Below are 20,425 nucleotides of genomic sequence, written 5' to 3'. Positions count from 1 at the left end.
TAAAGAGTGTAGGAAGTGTTGAGAGAGAGACTGGCACTGGAAAATACCTTACTTGAATAAACTTATGTGATTCTTGAAGCTAGGTTGCCTGCAAAGCACGTTGACACCTACCCATGTGTGTTCGCAGCAAGAGCAGTATATTCCCTGAAAGACTGATCATAAATACAAAGATAAAATATAGCATCCCCTATGCCCCAAATATATATAGGATTTAATTACAGTAATTTTGTATCTATTGGATTATAAAATGCAAGGAAGTCTTTAAAATGTCCAACAACTTTAGCAAGGAATGTAGCAAGGGAAAAATAATAAATTAGGTAATCTTTGAAAAAAAAATATATAGACCAATGCAATAATGAAAACACTCATAAATATTGAGGGTAAGCTATATAGGCTCTTTTGGGATGTACCAAGAAAATAGATGTAATTTGGTTATTATGAATTATATCCATTCAACAGATTGGATTTTTACTTAGTTTTTATGTGAATGTTTTGATAGTACATTAAATAATCTCCTTTTCTGAAACTGTTCCCTTATCATATTGTGCAGCAAGGCATGTCTCCTGTTAGGTACTGCTGTTCAGTAATTGTAATAATTTTCCACTTTCTTTCTGTTCCTCCTAACTTTATTTGTAAAATCTGCTAAATATAGGGTTAGTTATGGTTGTAGTAGTTAAAGTCTAAAGAAAGTGTTATTTCCCCAATTTCACTATTTGACAAAACAGAATCTGTCCTACTTCCTAATCTACACATGGGACTTTCTGGCAACTTCTCTTAAGTCCCTCAGGCTATGACTTTTGTTTATGATGGTTAAACTGTGGTTCATCTTACTCAAAAATTACCATCTGCTGAACCGTTTGCCCTTCACCCACTCTGAAAGAAGCAGAGGGAGAAGCAAAACCTGCAGGAAAGTGCTAGACAGCATAGCAGAGTGGCAGCATTTCGGTGGTGTTTGAAATGTGTGTATCGCGTGAGGAGCAGTCGGTTCTACCTGCTGCTGTTCTCTGCTGTCTGCCACAAGCCACCAGGTAGGTTCTATATAATCTAAATATGTTTACTGCAGCGTTAACCTGAGACTTTCACTCTAGTTTTGCTATTAATTATCCACCCTGAAGTTCAGTAGTCGCTTAAAATTGAGTTAAACTGTTGTCATGCAAGCTTAAGTAAGGTTTCCATTTATTGATAACACATTCTGCAGCCCCTATTCTTAATGAGGTGAAAAAGAAGAGCACCATCAACTTCTCCAGCTTTTCTGTTTCTAGGGAAGGAAAAGCAACTTGGGGAAACTTAGGAGTATGCAGTTACTGTCCTGTGGACTGATGGAGAAGTCTTACTCCCCACAAGAAAGGAGGAACTCAAGTCTGTAGTGTCAGTTCAGATATGTGAAGTTTCAGGTATTTTCAGAACTTGACTAAATCCTTATTACAGATGCAACCTTAACTGCTCGGGCAGTCAGTGATAATCATCTTGAAAGACTGAGACTTTTTGAATTTCTCTTTCTGTAATTCTCTCAGGGAAGAAGTCTGATGCGAAAGCTAGGCTGTGGAGGAAAGGAAGAGGAACTACTCACCGAACTAATGTGAGCCGAGCCCTCTCTGGTCAGGGGAAATAGGGAACCGCGCCGTGCCGAGGAGGGCTACATGTTATTGGCCCCTGGGGACGGCTCTTGGTTTAAGGCAACATCACTCCCCTTCTTCCTCCCCACCTCCGTCCCCCGGGGCTTGTTTCCTTGCTGGAGGGGCCATTTCACCCCAGCCGTTGGCAGTTGCACTGCTGACATTACTCAAACAGCAAAAAGTCCCGCCCCAGGCGGTAGCCACAGCTGGTTGCCATAGCGGCTCCGGGTCCTGGCTGCTCCCCGGGGGAGGAGGGCGGGGGCACAACTCGGGGCGACGCTTGGCCCAGATGTCACTAACGCCTCTTCCAGGCGGCCCCGCGCCGCTCGCCCTAACGGCCGCTGCGGGGCTCGAACTGCGCCCTACCCGTCAACCAACGGCCGCTGCGCGCGAGCGAGCGAGCGAGAGCCCCCCCGCCCCTGCGTGCGCGCGCTCCGCTCCTTCTCCCCCTCCCCCGGCCCAGCCGGACCGGCAGCATCACGTCATCCCCGGGGCGCAGGGCGCATGCGCAGCATTGCGGTTTCCCTGCCCAGCCCGCCGCCCCCCTGCGGGAACAGCTGGGGGCCGTTCCCACAATGCCGCGCGGCGCTGCCCGCTCCGCGCCGTCATGGGGAGCGCGGGCGCAGCCGGCGCTGCCGCCGCAGCCCCGGCGGCCGCCGCCGCCTCGCGGCCCCGCAGCCCCTGAGCGCCGCGCACCCCTCGCGCTCCAGCATGAGCGGCGGCGGCGGCGGCTCCCCGCCACCCGGCCGCTTCGCCGACTACTTCGTCATCTGCGGGCTGGACACCGAGACGGGGTTGGAGCCGGACGAGCTCTCCGGTAAGTGGTGAGAGGAGCTTGGGCAGCCTGGCGGTTCCGGGGGGGCGCGCCCTGCCCTGCGGCCGTTAACGGCCGTTGACGCGCTGCGGGTCCCGGCCCCGCCGCCTCCCGGGAGCTCTGAGCGCCCCGCGTTCAGCCCCTTCCCCGGGCCGGGTGTGGAGAGGCGGGCGGAGCCGCTCGCGGGGGCCCCGGTGCCGGCAGCGGCGCCGCGGGGCTGTCCCGGTGCCCTGGGTCTCTGTCCTAGGGACGTGCCTGTCTGCAAGTCACCATGGGCGTGCGGGGCTGTGCGTAACTTTATTTATTTGTGCTTTATTTATTTATTTTAAATGCTTTAAACGATGTTTTCAGAAATCAAAACTGCCCTAATGGTGATATCGCCTGGTCGCTGAAGTAGCGGGCTTTATATTGCACTCTTCCATTCCTGGCTGCGCACATCAACTTTTGCTGGGCACTTAGAAAACAGATGTTTTTTGGACCTATCGGAGAGAATGTAAAGATACTTCTTCTTGTTCTGTGTTAAACCTTGCTGTAGCCTCAGATAAGAATAGCTGAGGACAAATCGTGTTAATAAGCATGTAGTTAATCTGTTAGGTGAGAATAATGCAGCTTAGCTGTGTAAAGAGTCTGGCTTACAGCAGCAACTCAAAACGGTGTTTTAAGATTCTTTGTTTTACTTGCATCTTATTTCCTCTGTAGTTCCCCTGCACTGGTTTCAATTGGATTAGATTGCTGTTGTTTAGTATCTTCATCTGTTCAGAAGGGTACAGCACTGGGGTGGCAAGTCCCTGGCCTGATATCTGTGTTACACCTGTGTACATGAGAACCAAATCCATGATGTGCTTTTCTTTTTTTTTCTTTTTTTTTTCTTTTTTTTCCCCCTAAAGTAGCACACTAATATGTCATAAGTTTGGAGGCTTTAAAATGATTTTTCTTGATTGTTTGTTTTGCAGCAAAAGAGCACCAATTCTGAAATGGTCATTTCTTTCCTGCAGTGTGAGATTCATATTGAACTCGGTCCTTACATAGCACTTTCACAGTTTGGACTATGACGGAAACTTTTTTCTATTAATCACTTTAACATTTTTTTCATCTTTTTCTCGTGCTGAATACTGTCTTACTCTATGAGAAATTGTGTTTAATTTTGTCTTAGTGTTTTAAAAATGACTGTAGACTAAGGTATGACACTCGAAGAGTGGATAAGGCGTAATGTGTTATTTTTAACATTACATTTGTGCTGCAGGTTTAAATACAAGAGATGAATATGCAATATAATTCCATTGAAGAATATATGAGTTTTTTTTCTTAGTTAAAATAATGTAACCAAACTTTCTATGTCGAAAACAGTTCAAGCTTCCTGACATTAATCTGCTATATGTCTATTTATGGAAGACAGTGCAAAGTGTATTCCTTAATACTGCCTGATCTTGATAAAAGTACTAATAGCTCTCATTTACAACTAACAACAGCAGTATATTACTGTGAACTACCTATTTAATACTTAGTATACTGGAAGAGAGATCAGGTACTTTTTTCATATAGTGGTTAAATGTTCAGTTCTGAAGGCTGGGGTGTGATGTTGCTTATTTACTTGCTCTGTCAAAGACAAGCAAGTGTCTGTCTAGTGTGTAAAGCCAGAGCGTATGTATATGGAGTATATCCTGGAGCAGCAGTTCTACTCCGATACCCTCAGTGGTGATGTTTGAGAAAGAGGGGTTTGGGGTGATAGGTTTTAGTATCTGTGGGGAGACTGGATTTTTTTTTTCCTTATTTTGAGGAAAGGATTTTAAAAAACGTGGAGCACATTAAAACAAGAGGGAGAATGATGTATTTATGATAACATCACAGTCTGTGAGCTAGCTGGAATTCCAGTGCATTTTGTTGAGTTTGTTGCACTATTAATAATGTGCAGCTAATAATGGTTTCTAAATTGTATCCTGGGTTATAGACTCCTCCTGCATCTCCTGATATAAATGGAGAGAATCTCTGTTGATTTCAGTGAGTTTTGCATCAGACTTTGAAGTACTTTGTACTTCCCGCAAAGCTTTCATGTTTGACTAAAAAGCTTATTGTGGTGTGGTGTGGTTTTCTATTCTTTTTTTTTTTCCCTCCTTATTTCTGTGTTGAAAAATACATTCTGAATCCTTGTACTGTTGGATCAAATTGTTGCATAAGTGCCCATTGCTGGGGAGAAACACTGGCCCTTCAGCGGCGTGCAGTGCTGAGGGGGCCGGGGACGCCCCTGGGGCTCCTGTGCCAGAGCCCGGCCTCGCAGGATGTCACCGTCACCACAGCCTGCCCCTTGCTGCCAGCTCCCCCCGGGACGCTATCGGGGTGCATTGCTCTCCTCGGGCTGGAGGCAATGCCTCTCAGGTGTTCAACTGTAAGAGGGGCGATGCAGGCTTTTCTGCACGTCTGTAAAGGAAGCACAAGATTATGAGCTGGTGCTCAGTCTGGTTACATTACTTTTTAATCAGAGATCTCTGGTTAGTGTTTTCCCTATGTGTATGGGAAGCTTACTAAATAGCACAGCCCTAACTTTTTGTGAAAAATACCCTATTAACATCTGTAATCTATGCTAACCACAAATCCCTTATGTTCTCTGTTATTTTATATATAGTTAAAAATATATTTTATATACTATATCACTGTAGTGTAATATATATCACTGTAGTGTAATAATATATAAATATATATATGTGTAAATATATAGACACACACACAAACATACATGAATTTGGGGATTTTATATATCCTGGCTACCTGGGAGTTTATTATTTTGATGATTGTGCTCTCACTGAATGTCTTACTCAAGTTAGATTTTTTTTTTCTAGTTTGTAGTTTAAAGAAAAAAAAAAAAAAACTAACAACAGTAACAACAAAAATATCCCTTTTTGGTATTGTTGAACTTCATCTGGTGATATCTGATAAGCCGAACAGGAACAGAGGTGTGTTTCCGCAGATGGTGAAAAGATGGTAGAAATTTCCATAGGTGCTTTGCAATAATCTGTTACAGAAATTCTTACTTCACAGAGGAAATGAAGTACCTCAGGTCCCAAAATGCTTCTGTGTATAATATTGTTCACCATAATGCTGCAACAGTGTGAGAGGATTTCTTAATGTGGGTTGTATGACTGTGCCCTGAGAAGGTGATGAGAAAGATGTGGTGCCTCATCTTTTGGCTAGACTCTCTTATGAGCCGAATTGGTTAAATGCGATCTTAGTAATGGTGAAAATAGTACGTTTGCTGTATGGAACTGTTGGAGTTTTTATTCTACCTTCTTTTTCACTAAATATTTGGTTTTCTTCTTTTGTTACATCAGTCTTTGGCAATCACTTTTTAATGTTATTTGTTTACTATGTAGTGGCAAAGAAAGGATGAACTTGACATTGCAGTACATGTATATGTAAATGTAGTCTGGAAGTTGCTGGTATATAATGGGAGGCTCCAGACCCAAATGCTTGGGCACCATCTTCTAATTAAATATTGTCCATGTTGCACATGTTCTAGACATCAATAGTCTTGAATGCTGTATTATAAAGTTGGTAGGTGTTTCAGGAAACACAGCATGCAAAGAATTAGTCAAAAATGAAAATGCTTATAATCGATGAAGAAATGATAGATGGTTTAGTAATAGGACTGTTAAAATGTAATCTAATTCTGGAAGACCAAGGCCAGTGATCCATCTGTCACCTGCCTTTCTTAATGCCTTTAATCTGAGTTGGTGTTTCAAGGTTTGGCTCAAAGATTTAATTAATTCAATAGATGGACTCTTGTTCTTTTTGGCAAGGTTCATATTATGGTGCTTTGAGTTGTCCCTCTGATCACAAACTTACAGAGAGTGGAAACGGGTGTTAGGTGAAGCCCACGTATCCAGGAAATGCCCTTCCTGTGTATGCCCTTCTTGTGCCTTTTCAGAATCCATATTAAATATCCATTCACTCCAGTGTATGATCATGTGATATGGTTTTAATTATTCTTAGTATTCCCTACTTCTATTTGCATTTTGTTTTTAATGGTGTTGAGAAAGCGTCTCTGTTTTGTACATACTATAAGAATAATGGACCTGATAGGAGAAAATATAGATGCTTTACTGGAGACTTTATTAGGACTGATGTATGAATTTTTAAAGGAAGATGTCTTAAATGTTTTGAAAGACCTGTTTTTTTATCTTCTGTTGAAAAATATTCAATTAGCTAATCCCAAGGAATGACATGGGGAGGGGACGTGTTTAAAAAAGTTAATGTGAAATGTGTGGGGGGGAAAGCTCTATTTAAAAATTGCCTTAATTAACCTTTTTAAGGGTGGAGCTCTATTTAATTTCCCAAACCAATATTACAATGACTGTTTCTCCTCAGAAGTAAAATAGAAGTGTACTCTCACCTCATTTCTCAGTCTGTAATGAAATGTCTCTATTTTTGTTGGCTTCAGATATAAAATGGTGGCTGACTTTCAGATTCTACCTGAAAGTAACGTTGTCCTTATTTTGGGTAGTATGAGTGGAAACTTCCTGCAGTTTCCTAAGGGTGTGCTGTTTTCCTGGCGGACTTGGGCTGTGACTGGAGGGGAGCTCTGTCACTCTGCAACCTCAAGGTGTTGACCCTACGTGGGAGGCCTCTCCAGTAGCCCCGAGCCTGAAACCGTGCACTGTTTTAGCAAAGGTCACCACGAATGGGCATTAGACAGCAAAAACTTTTGGCTGGGCTTGTACTGGCACGTGTGAAACGTTTTAATCTGGTTAATAGTTTATTCCACTCTCCCTACCCCCTCCATCTTTCCCCAAGAAGCCTGAGTTGTTTGCCATGTTTGAGTGCCAAAAAGATCCTTTGTCTCTTTGGGGATTGAGACAGACGTGCTAGGGTAGCTGATATGTAGAATAAAGAACGAGAGGGCTGATGTAAGGGCGAAGCAGCTGTGCTTCACTAAACTGCATTCAAAGCACAGTTATTAGGTAAGGCTTTTATAGTGACGATCTTGTGATTGCTGTATCTGTATTTTAGATTTAACTGTGGGCTCAGTGCTCTTTCCCACCAGAGCTCTTCATTCCTTCCCCCTCCACTATTCAGTTACATATGGTGTTTATTTGGAAAAGCTTTTTGGGGAAAGGAGAAGTTATGCTTTTGTTCTTGGTTAAACAATGGCTTTAAGATGCCTAAATGATTTCTAAAGAAGTAAAATCTAAATTTTAACTTGCAAAGCCTTTTTTAAAAAGTCATAAGAATTTAAGCAAACTGTACAAACATGGGTAGTTCATGTTCTTTTTCTTTGCAGTTTCTTTTGCAAGAGAAACTATGGAAAGAAAACCTCTTAAATGGGTTTTATGGAAATGGTGCCATTTGCCAATAATAAAGCTATCATTTGCCTAAAACTTCAAACTATTGATTCTGCAATTCCAAAATATGAATGTTTTATTATCTAATTTTTGGATTAATACTGTCCTACTTGAGTGTTATTGATGGTTTTTTTTTTTTTGTATTTATCCTTTGAAATCCCTCTAACTGGCAGGTTCTGCTCATGTGACAGAAATAATACATGGGAAGTGACAATGTCAGAAGCACTCACTTATCAGTGTATGGTGTGCAGCAATAATCCTCTCCAAACTTCTTGACTACAAAACACAAATCCAAAAGGCTTGTCAAATTTTAGATGAAATGGAATATTAATCTTGTGAGGCAAAAAATAATACTGTATAGAGAAATTGTCAAGCATTCCAACACAAACCGATGAGTTTATTTGGAGTACTTTCATTCAGAGTTAGTTTTTAAGTCTATCCAGGAAAATGCTATTTTTCTTAGGTTTTGATAGGCAAGAAATTTTTAGCTTCAAATTCTGCCGTAATAGAGCATTGCCTTTCTTTGCTTTACTTTTTGTATTTGCTAACTGTGACTGGTATGATCAACCATAATCAGTATGTACCTCTGAGTCATTTACAAACTGATACTGAAGGATCTTGAGAAAGAAACTTGATAGCATTTCATGGCTATGCAGTTAAGTAACATACAACCTTCACATTTTCAGGTGTGGCAACAGTTTGATGTTCAATTGAGTGTGCGGGGAGGGGAAAGTTATAGAGCCTTGTTCATTGCTGTTTGGGATGATTTTAGAAAAGCCTTCTTGTAAAGGTAGTTTCTGCTGCCTATGCTTACACACTCTGCAGAATGATATGGGTAGGGATCCTGGGCTTGCTGCAGTGTGCTGGTAAGTGTATTGCTTCTGTCCTCTGCAAAGAAATTTTTGTGAGCTGTTCTATTATTTGTATACATCACTTGTTCCTCCCTTGCTTGCTATTTTTAGCCAACTCCCTCACCAGCAGCTATTGTCTCATGATTTTGCTCCCCCAGTCCGGTGCTGCCCTACTGAGCTGTCATAAGAATTACACGGGAGAAAGGAGAGGAAAAAAAAAAAAAAACCTTAAGTTAACAAGGTCTGTGATGGTTCTAGCATCTCCTTTTGTGGCTTGTTTATGTGTGTAGTCTCGGAGACTGAAATGTGAAATTTCTTATTCTGAAGTTTCACTGAGGACTGATTAAAATTTCAGCTCATTAGTATCTTGGTCACTTCTGCGAATGAAACTGGCTGAGGATTTATTAACAACCCAAGCCAACTGAATTGTAGGTTGTCATGGTCTCCCATTCTCTCTCCTTCCTGTGGTCATTGTGCTGCCACTGACTACATTGGCATAGGTGCTGTGAACCACAGCTTCTTTGGGGGCCATATTCAAAAAGTTCATTGGACACTGAAATCCATGTCAATGGTCTGCAGAACACCAACTTGACCTGTAAGGGATTTTGTGCTCCAGATAACTTTCTTGTTCTCTGAGAATGCTTTAATGTATTGAGTTTGTTCTATGTGTTGTACGATGGGTCTCAGCGTTCATCACTCCCATAGAAGACGCACAGAAGTCTGCCCTTGCACATGTTAATGGCCTTTAGAATGGCTGATGTTTTGCAGATAATCCCCTATAAACATGGCCTGATCTTGCCTTGAAAACTTAGGATATCCAGACATACCTTTACAATCCCAGTGTTTTATTTTCCTCCAGCCCAACCAGGTAAGGGATTTAACTCATCATCTTGGTGCTGTAGACTGAAAGCTGGTTCTACACAAAGTGGTGCTATATAATAATAAGGGGGTGTCTCAAACCTGGGCTTGTTTTATTTAGGACTCATAATGAAAGGTATCTGTAAGAGCCAAGATAAACCTGAGTCTGCCATATCTTTAGATCAAACTGTCAGCTAGTTTGAATTAGTATACTAAAAATTGCCTCTTTTGGTGATTTGGTGATTTTCTGATAGGGCATTTTGTTTGGGGTCTTTATTAGGGCAAGTTGCTGCAAAACACTCTTCTGCCTTTCTGCAAAAGGTGAAAATAATGAAGTGAAGCATACTGGACAGTACTTGTGTGCTGATGCAGTGGCACAGCTATATTTGCTGAATTTTGCTGACTTTTGTAGGCGGTTTGAACAGTGTTTAAAATCTGCTTGGAAGACTTCATTTATGTTTAAAAAAGATTTTTCTCTTGTGTGTAAATCTTTAGTGGTACTCTAGAAGTGTAAGTGCTTGGTTACGGGACTGTCCAGATGCTTAGGTAAGAGCATTTACTCCTTGTGTTTTTCCACGCATGTGCTTCTATCAGTTCTCTCAGCTGGGGCTAGAGGGTGGTGGGAATGTAAAAAGTGGAGACCTTCAGTTGTGTGCGATGCTTCAGTGCACAAGGGGATTCACTGGTTCCAGGGGGGGCTGCCCACAACGATCTGTGCTGCTGTTGCTCTGCTGAGGGGTGTCACAGGGCCTGGTGCTCATCAAGAGATGAGCATGAGAACGGTGAGTTTCTGTATAATGTATACTTAATATATGTTCTCCTCCACTTCCATTTTACATTTCTAGTGCACACAGAAGAATTATGTTCTGTTTGGAAGATAGGCACCCCTTTTCTTAGTGTCCTACTTTGCACATATTTCGGATTTGTTCTATAATACAAATGCTTTCCCCCCACCACTGTGACTGAGAATGTGCCTGCTGTGAATGCTGCTTCTGTTTAACTAGTGACAGACCTAAATATCTTGTTATAAATCTCTATTACTGTGGTTTAAACAGAAAAATACTGTTCTAAAAAATATACATATATTTTAAATGCTTCATTGAAAAAAAATTTATAGGGAATACTGATTTACATATACTGTGCCCATCTGCTATCCTGTGTTTCATGCAAAGTAGTGAAAAAGAGTAAATGGGTTTAGGATGCTTTAAAAAAACAAAAACTGAGGGTTTTGTTTTTTTGCCTTGTCAGCTGCTTTAGATTCTTGACAGTTTCTGCTTCCTCTTTCCTGCCCCACCTGTTCCCCGCTTCCTTAAAACTGCAGCAGAAAAATAAAAACAAAAGCCTTGGGTTGCATGAGCTTACAACTGGAGAATGTGGATGTATTTTCTGAGCTATTGTTCTGTGGTGCTTTAAATTCATCACTGCACATCTGAAATTACTCAAGTGTGTGTGGCAATATATTTCCTTATCAATGGGATGACCACTGAAACCTTATTTTTAAGAAATCTAATCATGTCCATTTATAAATTTCATTTGCCAGAGAGAGTTTATAAGAATTTTCTCCACTGAAGCAATGGCTGGTGAAGATATTGCTGCTATCCATTAGAATTTAAATTGAATGTCCAGTTTCACAATTGAACTCATATTCTTTATTTCAATTCACAGTGAGGTTTTTCATGCTGCAGTTGCTAAAGAGATGAAAAGAAAAATGTAGCAAGAAAATAGCAGAACTTTACAATGAACACATTAGATTTAACTCGCCCGTGTTTGCTTGGGCTTGATTTGGGATTCCGTTGTCAGGGAAAGTAGAAGAGGAACTTGCTTTTAAAAATATCCCTGGTCCTACCACCAGTTCGTACTAGGCCTGATGGTCTTGCCCAAAGGAGCAGTGGGTTGGGCATAGAAGCACAGGATAGGGCATTAATGTACTACCGGATGAAAGGGAAGAATTCCCTTTTTGTGTATACCCTGGGAAGAGGTTGGCTGGGGAAGAGAATTTTCTAATGAGAGCTACGTGCGCTCCTGCTTCAGCAGGAGGAATTGGAAGGGAGGAAACAAGTCATAATTTGAAGGCATTTGTCCATTGATGGAGTGGCCGTTTGCTTATGGTTCTGGCAGCTGCAGCTTTCCTTGAATCAGGGGTTTTGTTCCAAGAATTCTTGTTTAGTGAGTTTCTTACCTTCGTCTCTGCCAGACTTTGAATGCTCGTTTCCTATGTAGTAGAGATTTTTTTTTCTTTCTTTTTTTTTTTCTTTTCCTGTTATGTGCATTCTACATTTCTTAAAGAAGCAAAGGAGCTTATTTTCTTCAGAAATGAATTTTGGTGAATTATTAGTATATTAAAAACTGTCTGGCTATGTAGTGAAAGGACTTGTCTTTACATCACAGGTTCCTCAAAACTCTGGTTAACTAATGTGCCTAACATAGGTTTTTGCAGCCAGTGTAAGCAGGAGCTGCTTTTGCTTGTTGGCAGTTGGCTGACTTGTAAATTTGTTTCTTAGCATGGGACATGCAAGTTCATTTGACAGTTTAAATGGGTTAAACTGTTATTGTAATGATGAATCATCTTTTGAAAATATTTGTTTTAATAAACATAAGTACTTTTCAGTAGTTACAAAATTATTGGAATTCTTTTGGGTTTAAGTAATCTTTAGCACAGTACCTCTCATCAAGTTGCATGTATGTTGCTGAGCCTTTTATTGGTATGTATAGGACTGATTAGTGATTGAGACATTTGACTTGACCTAATTCTGCATATGTAACAAAATGTTCAAATCCAGGACAGAGATAGAAACCTCTGTTTTGTGGGACTAGGCTATTGTAGTATTTGACTGATTTTACAATAAAAATGGCACTATTTCATAATTGTTGCTAATATTATAGGGGCTCTCGAGCTAGCTGGCTTCCAGATGTAGCCAGTGTTCATTTATTTGATGTGCAAACCTGATTTCAGTTTTGTATAATAATTATAGCTGCATCCATTAAAATGCAGTTCACTCAAATGACAGCCTAGTGCTTACCTGGGTTAGTCTTTTGGTCCTGATTTTTAAGGGCTATAATAAATCAAAAAGTTGCCATTTCATCTGATATTTTGAAAGTTGTATAATTGAATTACTACTTTGGTTATCTGGGTTTTGCTCTTAGGACTTTCAGAAATAGAACACTTGCCTGCTTCTACTGGCAAGCAGATGTCTTATTTTTAACAGAACTATTTTGGCTTTGATTTCAAGGCATTGATCCTTGGCATGACTGTCTTCCTGTGTGTATCTTTAGCACCTGTATTTCCTTTCAAAATTTAATGAGGCCAGTTATTGGTGTTCTGTCAGCTTTGCTAATCAAAGTCTGTCTCGGAATATATCATCTATTTCCGCTAGCTGCACCACTCCCTCATGGCTTGCTGTCATTTCCAACTCGCTTTTTCATTCTTTCTATGGTGTAGATTCTGGAACCACATGCACTGTTTGCTTTGCCAGGTATCTATTTTTTACTTGAATTATGGATTTTAGGCTTGAACAATTTCATATGCAGTAAATGTAATCTGTAAGGAATGTAAATTTTTTTGAGAAAATTACTTATCTTAATATCTGTATCCTTACTGTGCATATTGTGAACATGATTTCTGGCAGAATGGGGCTACCACTAGGGTTTCAGGCACTAGCTGGTGTTGAATTAGACTTTTGTCTGAGTTGCAGATAGTTGCCACTTTTGCACCTTTGGAAATAGTTCAGACTTTCTGGTGTTATACCCTTTAAGTGGGTTATTGCAGTTATTTTGCCTTCACCTAAAGCCCAAGAATGAACAATACTATTTTCAAACTGTCCTACGACATCTGCTTTCACCTCAGTACTGCGTTCTGTGCTTTACAATGTTTTTTGTTGAAAGCAGGGAAGGATTAGTAGAACACAATAAAATAACATCTATATTTGAAACCTTGTAGTTCTGAGTGGCCTCTCATGGACTCTGAATTATGGTGTCTGGAATACTTGTGCTCTGTTGAGGCAGCAACGTTTGAGATTTTGTAGGCACTGCCTCTGTTTGGGGTCATCTCCCTTCATGCATGACACCACCTATGACACTTTCTTCCTAGACAGTATGTGTGAATTTCTTTGGTAATGTGAGTTCAAGAAGTCCTGTCTTTTTGTTCCTACCCTTGTGCTGTTTTGATGGAAACTTCTGTATAAGGAGCATCCCGAACCAGGTGGGAGAACTGATCCATTTGGGAAAGAAATTCTGCAAAGTAGGAAGAAAAATGCATCAGTCTATCAGTATATATCTACATACATTTATATCCATAGAATCATTATGGCTGGAAAAGACCTTCCATCTGCCTGGCTATAAATTTTTCAGTAGATCCCTCCTCCGATCTGGTTTGCTATTCAGCCTGTCAAAGCATAGTACAGGTGCAGGATGAGGCGACAGGGCTGCTCTCTGGGTGATGTTCATTGTAACTGCTCTGTTCAAACCCTTCTGCTGACTGACTGACTTCTGACTTGCAAACCACACTTGGAAACCCCCTGCTCCTGGGCTGCCGTGGTCAACCCATTCTCAAGCTCCATCCTGTGCTGAACCATGGTATGGAAAGTGCAGAGGTAAAGGGACTCTCTAGGTTTGCATAGGGGAATGTGAATCCGAATGCAGTTTCTCTAGTAGACTGTGTGGCACAGGAAAGCTGAGTACGTGGCTCGTAATTTGTGTTGCTGGTACAAAGTTCTTATTTGTTTCGTTACAGCACTATGATTGTTTTGTGCCTGAGCTGTTTTATATTTACTTTATTAAGTCATAAGACATTATTCATTTTGGTGGCAGAAGGAATTGCATATACAGCCTCTGCATGATTAAAAGATGCTTTTAAGTGTGTGTCTGGAAAATTTAGACTTAATATTTTGGTTGCTTGCTATTTTCAATACAATTTTTCATTCAAAAATGTTATGTATACAATAAATTGATCTCAGGAATGAATGAACTGGATGAATAACAGACTCTCTCACAGGAATTTAGAGGAAGAGGCTGCTTGGCAGCATGAAAGCAATGAACCACTTAATCAGAATCAATAGGTTTTCTGGATGTCTTTTGTCTAGTAATTATATTGGGCAGATCAGCAGACTTGGTGAACAAATGAAGGTGGCAGTATTAACAGTTCTTTAAAAATCAGTGTTGCGTGGACAGTCAGTGTGTGTTTGTGGGTTTTGTTTTGCTTTTGTTACCATAAGCTACCTGCATGGATATGGATATATATAAGATTGGCAGACATACGTTGAATTTACGGTGTATATGCTAAGAGTTTCAGCATTGGTCGTATTTCATGACCACACAGCACTATTTGTCGTGAATATGTTCTCAGTTACTATGGTTGGAGGCAGTTATTAATAGTGACACCTGCCAAAAACTGCTCTGCTCTGTTTGAGGTGGTAAATACAAGTCTAAAAATGGCATAAACTTAAAAAGAGAAGGAAATGGAGGGAGAAGTGGGTGCAGTGTCAATAGTGGTAATTGTAACTCTGAATATCCAGCCCTTCTTTTCAAAGGGGCTTGTCTTTATTTTGATGTGTCAAAACAACATCTTTTCTACTCTTCTACTGTAAATCCACTTTTCAGCTAAAACTTGTAGAAAAGTTTCTGTCTTAGTGGGATATAGGTCATAAGTAATTCAATATATAAGTTGTAGAACTGGAAACATTTTTTTTTTATTTTAGCATGTTGGGAAGACCATCTTTTCCTCAAGAAGAATATGGAAGGCAGTTCCTGAGACTTTTCTCTTGGTAAATTGGGAAAGAGCTGAAAGTAGGGTTTTCAGATTCTCTTCCCTTCCCACCACTCCCCTCTCCCCCACCCCCATCAAAGTTGAGGAAGGCTTGGTTAATGGTTTTTAGATTGCTGAAGTATATTTTGCTTTACTTTCTGTAAAGTTTTTAAAAAATCAGTATCCGCTTTATAAATCAATATTCATTGATATGGATAGTTTCATGCAGACATTTCCAAAGAAATGTTGTGTCCCACAACTTTGAAACTCCGTATAGTATCTTGTTTTTGAGGTCGAGTGAGCCAGAGAAACACCAGCACACTCTACAAATCTGCCTCGTGCCATGACTTAACCTTCAGTGTTAAGCAACTCACTGAAGTGTCACTGCATTGAAATGAGGTGCAGTTGTGAGCATAGAGGTGTGCACATAACAACTGTTCCAGGGCATTTACCACTGGGAAGCCCAAATTACAGACCCGTGGGCTGGAGTCATTTCAGGTGTTGCAGCTAATGCTAGACCTGGAAGTCTGTCAGTGCCTTGTTCCACATCCCGCAAACTCTTATTAGATAGCTACATACATAGTTACATATATGCATACATATAATATATTATTAGATATATACATATATATGAACTCAGCAGTTATGGTGGGTGGTTTCCAAATTCAGGAGAGAACTTCCTTCCTCAATTATCTAAAAGCTGACATTGCATCATCTGCACAGATCTAAATATAGAAAATAGTAGGTGTGTTAAATCTCCTGACTTATTTTTAAAGCCTGTTCTGCAGAGGACTTGTTTTTAATGAGTGTGTGCTTGTGTCAGTAAGAAGTGTGGTGGTTTTTGTTTGTTTGTTTTCTCCTTTTGGGGAGGTTGGAAGCTTCTTTGATTGCTTATTGTCATCTTTTGAAAATTTATTTAGTTATTTACCTTTGCATAAGTGCTGTTATTGCTAAGTATTTTCTATTACTGACTTTGATCTTTCCAAGGATGATTATATTTCAGTGAAGTAGTGCTCTATTTATTTTCCCTGAACATTCCCCTCAATACATTTTTAATTTTTTTTTGCAAATTTTCCTGAAAGTGGCAACAACAAAAAAATCGCTGCTTTTAATTTCAGTGCTTTAAAAGAGGACATTAACAAAATACATCTATTTTATATATTGCAAGACCTGTCCTAGGTCCTGACTGAGGTGAAGTTCTCTTTGGATGCAATATTTCAGGTATGGTCTTTAAACAAAATCTACAGTTACCTCAACTGTTGAATTTTTTTTTTTTTTTAAGAATTCCCTGGGAACACATTTTTGTTTCCTCTAGTTTACTGCTTTTGATAGGTTCTTTATTGTCTGTAGCTGGTGTTATAGCTGTCTCTACATATGGCTACTTTGTGCAAGTCAATCTTGTACAGAATAAGGATACTAAGCTGGTTTAGAAATTGAATTTGAAATGTTACTGTAAAAGTATGGAACAAACCCAACCAATTTTGAAATCAACTTCTATTGCTGTGTAATTGCTATGTGCAAGATAATAAGTGAGGAGTTGAAGTGTATGTTTTCCTCTTTGCAGGTGTTGCTGAAATAGTTTGATTTATTTAGAGCTTGTGATTTCATGCAATTCCGCCTGATTGTTAGTGCAGCTGTCAACAGCTGCATGTTCGTTTTGCTAATTGTATTCCAGTAACATAGCGGAGATTATTTTAAGATAGGCCCTTCTTTTTTTATTATTTTTAATCAACTTTGCGCATTCAGAGGAGGTCCTGTAGAAAGTTCTGTGCTATCACTGTGGGTGACCATTGCTCTTGAGGAAATTGAGGAGGTAAACTGAGGCTGAACCTACCTTTCAAGCATATAGACAAGATCTGCTCTTCAGTGAAAATCTCTGCCACTACTACTTGAATATAATTCTATAGGTCCTGGAATGATCTTGTCCCTGGGATTTATTCATCATCCGCTCTTAGGGAATGTTTTGTAGTTTAACTTCTAAAACCTTCATCATTTGCTATGTAGCTAATTACTATTGCTGAAATGGCTTTGTGGTTATAAATTTATAAATACAGGAGCAATGAGCTTCTCTCACACACATAGATCTTCAAGTTTTTTTTTTTTTTTTTAAATCTGAAATGTTTGCTGTGAAATCTCTGTAGCTCATGCAGTAAAATAACCAACATGTATAAAAACATTAGGAGAGCAGACTAGTATGTATGCTAATACTATGTAAAATACTTATGCTGTTTACTTGTTTGTGCTAGCTACATAATTACAGTCAACAGTATGAAATTTATAATGCAGTGTTGTTTTTATTTGTTATATAGCTTTATGCCAGTATATACAGGCCTCTAAAACCCGAGATGGTGCCGGCTGTTTCATTTCAAGTGCAACAGAAGGTAAAAGAAAAGGTGTTGGGGGAAAAAAGCACAATTTTTCTGGTTCTTCTGGTACCCTGTCTTCCTGGGCGTTTACATGTTTCTTAATCTTTTAACCTCCTGGACTTTCTCTCTTTGCAGCTAACTCTTGTAACATATGATGGATACCCACTTTTTTTCTAAATCTCAAAGAAGAAATTAAATGCCACCTGTATGACTATTTTAAACTTGCATCCTCTTTGCATCTTGTCTGTTTATCCTTTTCTTCAGTAACAAATGGAGATTCCTCTGAAACTTAAGCTTTAGCTATCATTTAACAGGAATCCGAAATATATAAAGTGTTGCTTGGAGAATTACTGTAATAACTACAAGCTCAATATAGTCACACCTCAGGAAAGCACGGATATGTAATGACAGAGAAAAATTACAATGCTAATCCTTGCTAATATCTGCAGTTTGATTACATGCTTAACTAACTCTCCTGCATTTTCTGTTTCTCTTGAAGGAATTGTGCGCGCTTAATTCACTTTTCATCACACCTACCTACTGATGTCTGTCTTCTTGGCTTTGTTTGAATGTGTTTAGAAAGTGAATGAAATATTTACCTCTATTTTTCTTTTACCTACAGGGGAAAATTTTGAACAGACGCCTTTAAGACGCACATTTAAGTCCAAAGTTCTTGCTCGTTATCCTGAGAATGTGGAATGGAACCCCTTCGACCAGGACGCCGTGGGAATGGTCAGTATCGCTAGCACGGTGGCGCTTGTTCTTAAGGCGCCTTAGCAGGTGCAGGTGTCTGTGTTTCTCATGACAAAAAGGCTGCAGTGCAAAGCCTAGTGTGGACTGGGCAAACATCGATGAATTATTCTAAATTGTGTAGGTTGAAAAGATCTTTTCGTATATTTGGGATAGTGCTTTTTAAAGAAGAAGAAATTTAAGTTAAAACTGAGGACAATCTTTTGTTCTCTTATGACTTCTTTTATTATAGCCTAGAAATCAGCCAGAGAAATTGGTTTGTGATTAGTGAATCTTATTTGCACAGATTCTTCCTGCTAATTGGAATACAATGTGATTTCTTAATTCAGACTGAATATGTAACCGTTTTGTTGTGTTTCTAGTCCTGGTGATCAAAATACTTTTCTTCAGGCAGGTTTGAGTTTTGCTGTTTCGTTGCTATTGAGTTTAGTAACAAAGTACTCAAGTTCCAGTAGAAACCAAATACAGCACTTTAAATGTATTCCTTTAGCTTTTATAACTCTGGCAGTATTGTGCTGTGCAGTAATGTAGTGCTCAATGGAATTTTAAAATGAAATGTGAGGGCAACCTGTGGATTCTATATCCTATTTTAACCAATGTTTCTGGAGGCAAGTGGAGAGAAAAGTGTTTTAACTAATAGTATTCTCCCCTCACCCCCTTTCTTGTTGTAGCTGTGTATGCCAAAAGGGCTCGCTTTCAAGACGCAAGCAGATTCCAGAGAACCTCAGTTCCACTCTTTCATTATTACTCGTGAAGATGGCTCACGGACATTTGGATTTTCTCTCACGTTTTTTGAGGAAGTCACTAGCAAGCAGATCTGCAGTGCAATGCAGACCTTGTATCATATGCACAATGCCGAGTATGACATTTTTCATACTCCACCCCCAAATGACAGAGATAGCTGCAGCAGCACAGGAGACTGCAATGGCACTTCTGTTTCAAAGCTACAGCGCTTTAACTCGTATGACATCAGCAGAGACACACTGTATGTCTCAAAGTGCATCTGTCTGATTGCACCCATGTCTTTCATGAAAGCCTGTAAGAAAGTACTAGAACAACTTTACCAAGCTGTGACTTCACCTCAGCCACCACCTCTACCTTTAGAAAGCTACATCTATAATATTCTCTATGAGGTTCCTCTTCCTCCAGCAGGAAGATCGTTAAAGTTTTCAGGTGTTTATGGACCGATTATTTGCCAGAGGCCGAGCACCAATGAACTTCCGTTGTTTGATTTTCCTGTTAAAGAAGTTTTTGAATTGCTTGGAGTAGAAAATGTGGTTCAGCTCTTTACCTGTGCCCTCTTGGAATTTCAGATACTACTTTATTCACAGCGTGAGTACTTGCTTTCTGTTTTTTGTCTTGTAGTTGTAATGGTACAAGGGGGAATATTTCTCTCATTTCTTGAATGGTGCTTTACTAAAGAGTGTGTGTGTGTTTTTTTTTTTTTTTTTTGACATTGGTGTATTAATACAGTCAGATGGATCTGCCTGCAGATTTTGATATTAAGAAAATTTCTGTAGCTGCCAAGAGATCCTTGCTTTGGATTCTGTTTTTAGTCCCTAAATTTAAAGTTTTGGGCTTTCATATAGACACATATTCATGAACTGAAAAGAGAAAAAGAAAACCTTTCCTCTTTGTTATCTCTCGAAAAAGTTATACTTTTGGACAGAGCATCATGCTTTCTCTTGTTTTCTCTCCAGCTGCTTAGCTGAGTTCTTCCTCTATCTTTGCCAAACAACATGTTTACTTTGAAGAGATATATAGCTGTTTATAGATGGTTTGAAAGAATAAATAATGAGGCAAATATAATCTTTCATTTGTTGCACTACAGTTTTTACTTCAGAAGAAAAACATGTGTAAAGGTTTAGTTTGAATGAATTTAAATTCCAAGCCTCTATTAAGGTCTTAAACAGGTACTGCTGAAATCAAGTAACTAAGTGCTTTTTTAAAGAGGTTGGGAAGCAATTAAGGTGAGTTAGCATCTGTTTTTTCAGTCAGTATGGTAGTGGTAGTAATCTGTGTTGATTTGGGAATGTCTCCTTATCTGGAGATACTTGAAGCCTGCCTGGATGTGGTCCTGTGCAGTGTGTTCTAGGT

At 39.8% G+C, this 20,425-nt stretch overlaps 1 protein-coding gene across 4 annotated transcripts in view; it reads left to right on the top strand.

Moving 5' to 3' along the window:
- The first annotated feature begins 2,284 nt into the window (after nt 1–2,284).
- The window catches only part of DENND5A (DENN domain containing 5A), a 55,256-nt gene continuing 37,115 nt past the window's right edge, over nt 2,285–20,425 (top strand). For 2 of the 4 annotated variants that reach the window (XM_088525777.1, XM_088525775.1), the window contains exons 1-4: nt 2,287–2,433; nt 17,522–17,593; nt 18,201–18,310; nt 19,000–19,660. In XM_088525777.1, coding sequence (XP_088381903.1) covers nt 2,328–2,433; nt 17,522–17,593; nt 18,201–18,310; nt 19,000–19,660 — 949 coding nt within the window. In that variant the 5' untranslated portion in view covers nt 2,287–2,327. Of the gene's footprint in view, nt 2,434–17,521; nt 17,594–18,200; nt 18,311–18,999; nt 19,661–20,425 lie in introns of all 4 variants that reach the window. The other 2 variants (XM_088525776.1, XM_088525778.1) reach the window with 2 other exon arrangements.

This window comes from Tinamus guttatus, unplaced genomic scaffold (genome assembly GCF_059628265.1).
Source record: "Tinamus guttatus ecotype Peru unplaced genomic scaffold, ASM5962826v1 Tinamus_guttatus_pri_ptg000240l, whole genome shotgun sequence".
Lineage (NCBI taxonomy): Eukaryota > Metazoa > Chordata > Aves > Tinamiformes > Tinamidae > Tinamus > Tinamus guttatus.
This window is presented reverse-complemented; position numbering and strand designations above follow the sequence as displayed.